Below are 10212 nucleotides of genomic sequence, written 5' to 3'. Positions count from 1 at the left end.
AGGCCTTCTATATACCACTCCGCGGACTAGTCCCTTAAGGCAGATCGAATGAAAGATCTACTCGCGAAATCCGAGCACTGAGGTCATGTGCGGCATACATGGGCTTGGTGGCCGGACCCCTCTCGGGTGCTCAGCCGGCGAGGAGAACAAAATTTATTTTGCCAAATCGGCGGCTGAGTGACCGAGCACACACTCTTTTCCGGACATAGAGTCATCAGCTCAGGCTGATGGCTCTATGGTCGGAACACACGCTCTTTTTTCTTTTTTTCAGGGACTCAAGTCCCGACCTAAAGTAGAGTAAAATCAATAGAGTCAGTAAAGTAAATAGGGAGAAAAGCCTAGATGTGGCTACCCCTACAGTTAGGTGGCATAACCACATTCACTAAAAACCGAGGATGTCCTATTACCCAGCTCATCTTAAGTAAATTTCATATCATAAGCCTCCTCACGTAAGTCACACGATGAGGAGGGGTGGTGGAAAAGTGTGACTGGTTTGATCTTCGGACATGAGGATCCCATTCTTACATTGGTATACACATGTTCCTAGGAGCAGGGTTGATCACTGCGTGTGTGTGTATTTTACGGACACTACTGTAATTCGAATTTGTAGTAAAAATCATTTTACTAGCGCGATGGTAAAAATGCAGAAAGAATTCGTTTATAGAATGCCTATAATTTAAGGTATTGGGGTAAAAAAATCATTATAATCCCTATTAATACATTAAAAGAGGTAAAAGTTTTCTTAGATATAAAAATTACTATTATAGGCTATTGATTATGTTAAAAAAATAGGGCTAAAAGAACTACAACATTAAAGGGGTTTTATTGTTTTATACAGCCAATTGACCCCCAAATATGAAAAACCGCAGACTGCTACCAGGGGTTAGCAGTTAGTTAGTTAGTTAAACGGGTGCGTTTTTAAGAAAGGGGTGAATTTGTTCCTATACACTAGGGTGCGTTAGGGTGAATTCCATGCACTTTTCGTAAAAGTACATCTACAGAAAAGTTGTACAAAATAAAATTTTCTATCGAAATGTCACCTTCTAAAATCAAAAATAATTTTTTTTTAACAAAAATATATTCAACAAACAAAGAGAAAAAACGGGAACACACGCGTCTTTTCTTTTTTACCCCATAAAGTTTTTCCATGAGGGCATAGGTATAGGTTACCTTACAGAAAAAACCTTTTATCTTTTCTCTTTAAAATGATGTTTTTTTTCTCGCACTCGCAACATTTGGTGCGAGATTTTGGCCATTTTCCCTATATTTTTCGCAACATTGTTCTATAACTTTTTGTACTCAGTTTTAAGTATATGCAGTGGTTTATTTAATTGAAAGAAAATTCAATTACTTTGAAAATTGTCTATAGTAGAGGGATTTAAAACTACTGTTAAAGTAGTAGTTAAACTAAAATAGGGTTATGCAAAGTTTTACTGCTACTTTGAAATTTCTCATTATAAATTTTTTTCTTGTACATTTAGGTATACCTATGCCTTACTAAATAAAAAATAAAGCTTATTTACTGTACTTTAAAATTGTCTATTGTAATATATTCTAGGACCAACGATAACCATGATATGGTTAATCAAATTGTGATGCTTGCAATGATTTGTACAAATACTTGAATGTACAAGAAAATAATACTCCAGTCGCAGTCTTTAGAAACGAAAATGCCACTGAACCTCTAAAAAACATACGGACAAACCGAATTTTGCTTAGAATATCGGTTATGAGACCCCAAAAAAGATGTAAAAAACTTGGCCACTCTCCTACCACTGGGGGGAAAACATCGATTGACCAAGAATCTGTACGTCGTAACAAAAGTTTTAAACAAGAAATGTAGCTAATGAGATAGTGTTGAACAAAAATGTTTATTAACACTTTTTCTGTAGAATGAACTGTCCTCTCAGAAACAATGCTTGAAACGTCCGGCGATTTTATGTTATGCGCGTGAAATCAATTTTTTAAATAAAATTTGTATCAACTTCACGGTAAAAATTCGATAGCTTTTGATCAGAGTGTCCTATTGACGATTAAAATTAAAAGCCAATAAAATGGCTTTTAAAGATAAAGTGCAGCTTTCATACGCAATTTTTGCATTTTGCCGTAAATAGCAAAATCGTTAAAAGTAGAAAACTTTGAGTAACTAATGTTCCATTGCATATACCTAAAACTGTGGAGTAAAGAGTTATAGAACAATGGGAAAATGACTTAAGTATGGCGTGAGTGGCGAACTTTGAATAATCGTATCTCAGATACTGTGAATCCTAAAGACTTTCACCAAATGTCATTTTGAAGAGGAAGGATCAAAGTTTTTTTCGATAAAGCAATGCCTATAGATAAACCCTCGTAAAAAAAACGTATGGGACATAAAATAAAAATCACGTGTGTTCCTGCTTTTTTTTTGTTTTGCTTTTTAAATATATTTTTGTCAAAAAAAATTATTTTTACCTTTAGAAGAAAATTAATTTTGAACAACTTTTGAATGTTTCTGTAGATGTATATGTACGAAAAGTGCATAGAATTCACCCAAATGCACCCTAATGTATAGGGACAAATTTACTCCTTTCCCAAAAATGCACCTCTTTAAATGTAGCACTCCGCGGTTTTCTTATATTTGCGGTCCATTGACCATAAGAAACAATAAAACCCCTTTAACGTTGTAGTTTCTTTCTAAAGTACATAATTAATAGCCTATTAGTAAAATTACAATTGAGATAGTAACGCCCACGTTTATGAAATTTAAATAATTTGGTAATTTTGCAAACTGAAAGGCTATTTTGCAGTTGCCAGAAGTAAATTTACTGACTTTTGGCAAAGTTATGGGGAAAATAGCTATGAGTAAATACATACAATATTTCATTGGATTAAATTTACTGATCTTAACAGTAATATTACATTTGAATAGTACATTTGCAGTTTTCTTATTGTAATTTTACCTCGTTACAATTTCTTACAATATTTAAATCGACAGACTTACTAAAAAAATTTTATAGTGTGGGTACTCAATCAGAAAAAAAGGGACTTTTTTCGGTTAAAACGCTTTAATTGTTGTTTATGGAATTGAAAAGAACTGGTTTATGATTTTTAAATGAGTAGTTATTATGATATGGTTTGATGATCTATCTATATTCAAAATTATGTTAAATCAAAGAGTGGGACAAAAACCTCGGAGAATAGTTTAAATAATGAATCGAGAGACCGGTTCTTCCGATTCTTTAATTTTTTCTTTAATGTCAAGTGTGCTTTGTAGGTGAAGTAGTTACACAAAGACAATATCTCAGCGTGTTGTGTTAACAATCAATATTCATCGCTAAAAAAACACCATAATTAAGATATTGTCCTTGAGAACCTAAATTGTCATAATCATTGATCATTAATCACACCTGAAGTCCAATTGACCAATTTATAGTTCTAAAAGTGGAAAAATATGTTCAGGGTTGAGTTTACACTAGTTTTCTTGTTTTTAAGCAGTGCCGTGTGTCAAGATATCGTATCACCGTGCCCTAACTGGTTCAAATATGAAGCCAGGAACCCCAATGAGCCAGATCGAATTTATGGTGTTCTTAACCTTCTCTCAGACTCTGAATATAAAGGAATATGGCTTCGGGTGCAATTGGATAAGCCTGCTTTACAGCTAGGAGTAAGTATACATTGCAAATATACAGAGTGGCCCAAAAGTCTGGAAACGACCAATTATCTCGTAAATTGCTAGTCATAATTTTACAAAATTTGAAGTACACGTATTTTGGGATACGGAAATTTCATATTTTATATTTGCAATGTTGCCAGATTTACCGTTTCTCTTATATTAGTAGTAACTTTGGTTTTTCAAATTCATCACCCTGTATGTTGAGTCATTATTGGAATCTCCTATTCAATATGAGTTCAACCGTATGTAACACTTATGATTTTATGTAGTCTGGAAGGTCTTAAATACATAAAACAGTACAAAATATGTAGATTTTAATAAATTTAAATATTTAAATGTAGAATGCTGTGATTTTGACATTTGTTCACCATTTACATTATTAACTAAAACTGACAATAGTTGTGTTTCGAAAAGTTCTGCAAGATAAATTGCTTTTCTAAAATGGCTCTTAACGAGTGTATCGTCAGGTATAGTAGGTACTCAGTTAATTGGGCCATTTTTTATCGAAGGAAATTTAACGTCAGATAGTTACGAAATGTTACTTAGAAATGAAATTGTACCTACACTGAGAAACTTGTTTGGTGCCAATTTTAATCAGATATTTAATGAGATATTTCCCGGATGATGAATTGGTAGACGACGTAGAATTGAATGGCCTCCACGTTCACCTGATTTTACTCCTCAAGATTATTTTTATTGGGGATACTTGAAAAATTCAGTTTACAAAACTAAACCAGCAAGTCTTGCAGAGATAAGGGAACGAATTATCGATTAATCTCGAATAATTTCTAGACAATCGTGGAGAAATGTGGTAGACGCATTCTACCATCGATTAGGGTACTGTCAACTCACAAATGGAGCACATTTTGAACACTTGATATAGTAACCATTATATTGAAAAATGTTGTAATCTATCAATTGTTACGTTTTCATGTAGTTGAAAATAGAAAATTAGGCGTTGCCAGACTTTTGTTTTATGTATTTAAGACCTTCCAGACTACATAAAATCATAAGTGCTACATATGGTTGAACTCGTATTGAATAGGATATTCCAATAATGACTGAATATACAGGGTGATGATTTTGAAAACCCAAAGTTATTAATAATATAAGAAAAACGGCAAATCTGGCAACATTGCTAATATCAAATATGGAATCTCCGTGTCCCAAATCCGTGTACCTCAAATTTTGTACAATTATGATAAGCAATTTACGAGATAATTGGCCGTTTCCAGACTTTTGGGCCACTCTGTATATTTTATCCAATACTAATTTACAAATATCTTAGATCGTTTTATTGATCTTAACGTTAATCAAACAATCAAAAATATATACGCAGAGAGTACGGAATAGTCTCATATTGATATTTTGCTCACTAAATAATATTTTGTCGAAAAAAGTGACATCAAGCTGAGACACTCGATACCTAATTATTTCTTTTAACTTTTTTAAAGAGGGGTTTATCACATTTCGTTTTGTTGTACAGCGCTCTATTTTCTAACCAGCTGTCCTTTGATATTCTCAAGATCTCTAAATAAAAACTCCTTACACGCAATATATATTTCTACTCCCTTCAATTTTTCTTATTTTGTGGAGTTCTGACATTCTAATGCTTACGCAGTTATTGGTTTAATAATACTTTTGAACATAGTAGGTAGTTATAACATTACAGCAATAGTTACTCATTATATTCATTATCCTAATATTATTCTTTTGTCTATCAATTTAATTAAAGATGCCAACACAAGAACATACAAACGACTCTGTTTAATTGTTAAATCAATGTTTAAGTGTTATTGGAAGAACTCGGATACAAAATCCATCTATAAAAAAGGAAACATGCACAACTGCAGTAATCTGTCAAGGGATTATAATAGTCTCTATTGGAAAACTTAGGACTAGCCTGCATTAACATTTAAAGTATCTATTAGTCAAATGGAATAAATTCGATTAAAAATAAATGGGTGCGGTTCGAAATAACGCTTGAACATATCGATTCGTATTTTTTATGCATTTTTTCAACAAAATTTTCTTATACACAGTGTATCACATAACAGTGGCCGATACCAACTTTCTTATTTTCAATACAACACATTATCCAATTGTTTGATTGTTCATAACATTTTAGATATATTTCTATAACCTATCTTATACTATTAGACCAGAGAAATTAGCAAGTAAAACGCCTTGTTTATGACACTCTTTGATACATTTTTTGATAACAATATGTAATAAACAAAATATGCAAAAGAGTAAACGTTATTTTTTACTTATGAACAATATATAAACAATGTAAGATAACTATTTGATTTTAAATACTAAAGGTGAAGACCGGTAAATCATATGAAAAAATGACACAATTTTACTGAAAAAGCTTAAAAAATGAAAAAGTTATTTTTGTTAATTTGTAACGGTTGTATTTACCTATCACATTGGGTATTACTTATAGAGGGTTGAAACTGGGGCCTGAAATTACTGGGCTGGAGATGGGGTAAGCAAACAAACCGGAAAGTTTGCGAACGGCTACTCTTGGTTTGGTTGGAGAACTGGGTCGTTAGTAAGTGAATAAAAGGGAGGGACTGGAAAGGAGTAGCTACAAAAGAAAATAATCAAAAAGTACTTACATAGATTTCCTGGGCAACACAACACAAGAAGGTTCCCAAACTATTTAAATTTGGACGCTGTTTTCAAGAATCTTCCTGCTGGATGGAAAAAAAGGCGTTTCTTTCCTAAAAAATATATTAAAAGAGTTAGAATCTTTTAAAAGGAAATAATACTACACTTGGTTTAGGAAAAAACATCACATATTTTTTATTACTTCACCATAAACAGTTAATACAAATAAAATTAACAGAATTTAAAAACAACTTACAATGGTGCTAGCGGTTTACAACAAACTCTAGATTTTGGGGACACTATAGGAATTTAAATTGGTTGGGCGACATTTTGTAGCGGTTCCAACAACTAGTTGTAACTATTTAAATCATTATTATAAATCAAAAATATCATTTTAAATGGAGCTTTATTTCAAATACAAACAAAACAATTCAAAATTAATGGTTATGTACCAAATGTCTTCTTCTTCTTTTGTTTCTGTGGCGTCTACATCATGTGCCAGCTCAATTTGGTGGTGACCCCGATAAAGTCTGGCTCTAAACCAACTCAAGGCCACATACTTGTGAAAAATAATTTTGTAAAAAAAAATTCATTAATAATTAATAGGTTATGTTAGTAAACACTACAAAAAGTATTGAGCATTGTCGATTACAAATTTAATTAATTAATTAAAAGGAATTTTATCAAAATGCTGACTGATTCTTCAGTAAGTTTATTTAATATAGAATATATAGTAATTGGTGAATTATAATTCAAATAAATGAATTTTGTGTATAGGTCAAAACTCGGAAAGATCCTTATGGGGCATTCAAAAAATATTTGGTTTAGTTTCTCTATTAGGCCACATTCACAGTAAGGGTTGTCCACTAAAATTCAGTTTAAAAAGATGTTGACTTGTTAAACAATGACCGGTCCACATTCTTATAATAGTTATAATGTGTCTCCTATCTTTATATGACAAGTTTTGAAACCATGTCTTATTAGGGAAAATAATTTGTACTCTGTAATACTGATAGGATTTTTTGCTTATTAAAGTTTTCCAAGTGTTTTTGAATTTGGTTTAAATTTTATTCTTAATTATGGATAACACGTCTTGAGAATCTAATTTCGTATTCAAAGGAACATTCAGATCTCTCCCTATTTTGGCTAGTGTGTCAAGTTGTAGGTTGCCTGGTATATCGGAATGACCCGGTATCCATGAGATAAGTATTTCAAACCCGTTTCTATTTGCAGATGAAATAGGATTTTTTGTTTTAAGGCACCAATAATCTACCGAAGCAGAAATATTGCTATTATTAATTTTACAACTTGCACTAAGAGAATCGGAAAAGATAATAACTTTATTGATCTGTCTATTAATGGACAAATAAACTGCTTGATATATAGCCATGTTTTCTGCTTTGCATATGCACAGTTCATCAGGTAGTCTGGATGAAAATTTGTAATTGATACTAGGAATATAAATGCCAAAGCCTACTTTGTTATAATTTTTTGAGGCATCCGTATAAATGAAAATAAAATCATTGATATATTTTTCAGTAAATATATTGAAAATTTTTCTCTAATCATATATTCATTCTTTGTTACTTCGCAATTTAGTATTTTTACTGGACTGACTAATATATCAAAATCCATCTCATAACATGTGAAATTATTACCTTTATATATTTTGTTAAAATATGGAAAAAGTATTCTAGTGTTGAAACTAAGTAAGGAAAGTTATCTTCATTATAAAAATTAGGTTTGATTATAAGTTTATTCCGTAAGTTAACAAGGGATAAAATCAAAGGATGGATTTTGATATTAACAATCTTACTTAAAAATTTAGTAGCTAATGCCGCTTTGCGCCGATTCTGCTAGCAAAGCCAAGTGAGGGGTAGATTTCAGACAACCTAAAGAAATTCTTAAGTCTTCAAAAAATACTGTGTTAAGTTTATTAATACATTTCTGAGATACAGGTCTGAATAAGAATGAACCATAGTCTAAGTGAGATCTTATTAACGCATTAAAGGGTATTTAAAGAGTCGTAAAACGTAAAAGACGTAAAATAATAATATTTTTCTTTGTTTTAACTAAAATATTATCAACATGTTTGTCCCACTTGAGATGATTTTGAAAAATTATGCCTAAAAATTTAACTTGGTCTTTTAAATTGTATAATTGTGTTACTAAGTTCGATTTCTGGGGTAATAATTTTGCGTTTTCCCTTTGAAAACCATACAGCTTCACATTTGTCTATAGAAAGAGATAGGTCATGTTATTATTATTATTATCAGATTTAGCCATACGGCTCACACTCCCTCTAAGGGGAAAATTCACTCATCCCAGATACCTACGGTATCAAAAGGATTGAGCTCTGGTGGGACTCTTTCCATGTTATCGAGTCCTAGGTGACTTGGTATGTCGGTGTATCTCCTATATATTATTATTATCCAGATTTAGCCATACGGCTCACACTCCCTCTAAGGGGAAAATTCACTCATCCCAGATACCTACGGTATCAAAAGGATTGAGCTCTGGTGGGACTCTTTCCGTGTTATCGAGCCCTAGGTGACTTGGTATGCTGGAGTATCTCCCAGAAATTTTCGTACACATCTGGACGTTGAGAGTAGTACAGCTTTCTGGATGGTCTTGTAGAGATGTTCATTCAGACCTAGCTTTTTTATGTTTTCTAGGAGGTTTTTTGGAATGACTCCAGTAGTAGAGAGAATAATAGGTATTGTCTGGGTACTTTCCATTCTCCACTGTCTTCGTATTTGAATTTCCAGATCCCTGTATTTGGCGATTTTTTCGTTCTGTTTAACACGAAGATTATTGTTGTTGGGTATCGCCACATCAATTAATGTTGTTGTTGTCATTCTCAAGTATACTCTCAGGAACGTATTGATAATATGGAAGATGGTTTGTTTGAAGAAGTCCCAGTTTGATAGCTATCTCTTGATGAATGATCTTTCCTACTGAGTCGTGTCGTTCCTTATATTCAGTTGCAGCAAATGCCTGACAGCCCCCGGTAAGATGTTGGATGGTTTCCTGAGCTTGACACCCATATCGGCATTTGTCATTTTTGACCTGAGGGTCTTTGACGATATATTTTAGGTAATTTTTGGTTGGTATAACCTGATCCTGAATGGCCAGTAGTGAACCTTCTGTTTCAGGGAACATCTTTCCTGATGTCAGCCAATAGTTCGACGCTATATTGTCGACATGGTCTTGACTGACCTCATTGGGATGTCGCCCGTGCAGAGGTTTACCCATCCAGATGCGCATTTTTTCGTCCTTATTAAGATGGTTTATGCGCATTTCTGGTTCCCTCAGTTTGATCGGTGTTGTATCATCTACTGCGCAAATCGCGCGATGTAGAGTAGATGTCTCAGCCTGCACCTGAAAATAAGTTCTTAAATTAGTAATTTGTTTTTCTAGTTGCTCACTTATATCCATAAGCCCTCGTCCTCCTAAATGCCGCGGTAATGTCGTTCTTTCTACTGCACTTCGAGGATGGTGTTTTTGTGCCTTTGTGAGGTGTGTTCGTACTTTTCGCTGAAGATTTTCTATATCGGTTTTTGTCCACTTAACAATACCAAATGAGTAGCTAAGCGCGGAACATGCGTAGGTGTTTAGTGCCTTAAACAAATTTTTACTGTTAAGGTGTGAACGAAGCAGCTGTTTTACCCTTCGTATAAACTCAGTAGTTATCTCAGTTTTCATTTGCTTATGGTCAATCTTCCGCGCTTGCTTTATTCCGAGGTATTTATACATATCATTTTCACCCATGGCCTCGATGTTCTGGCCGTTTTGCATATCGAATCCGCCGGGCTGAACCTTTCCTTTGATTATATTTAAGACACGGCACTTGTCAAGACCGAAGTGCATACTAATATCATTAGAGAAATTTTCTACTGTTTTTAGCATCTGATCCAGGTGACTTCGAGTGGAAGCTAGTAGTT

At 33.3% G+C, this 10212-nt stretch overlaps 1 protein-coding gene across 1 annotated transcript in view; it reads left to right on the top strand.

Moving 5' to 3' along the window:
- Positions 1–3233: 3233 nt before the first annotated feature.
- Positions 3234–10212, top strand: part of LOC140436998 (chymotrypsin-like elastase family member 2A) — a 152152-nt gene continuing 145173 nt past the window's right edge. Inside the window, exon 1 of the mRNA XM_072526209.1 lies at positions 3234–3643. Within this exon, the coding sequence (XP_072382310.1) occupies positions 3431–3643 (213 nt within the window). The 5' untranslated portion in view covers positions 3234–3430. The remainder of the gene's footprint in view (positions 3644–10212) is intronic.

The sequence above is a fragment of the Diabrotica undecimpunctata genome, chromosome 3 (genome assembly GCF_040954645.1).
Source record: "Diabrotica undecimpunctata isolate CICGRU chromosome 3, icDiaUnde3, whole genome shotgun sequence".
Lineage (NCBI taxonomy): Eukaryota > Metazoa > Arthropoda > Insecta > Coleoptera > Chrysomelidae > Diabrotica > Diabrotica undecimpunctata.
Note: the sequence above shows the minus strand (reverse complement) of the source record. Positions and strands in the feature narration are given on the sequence as shown.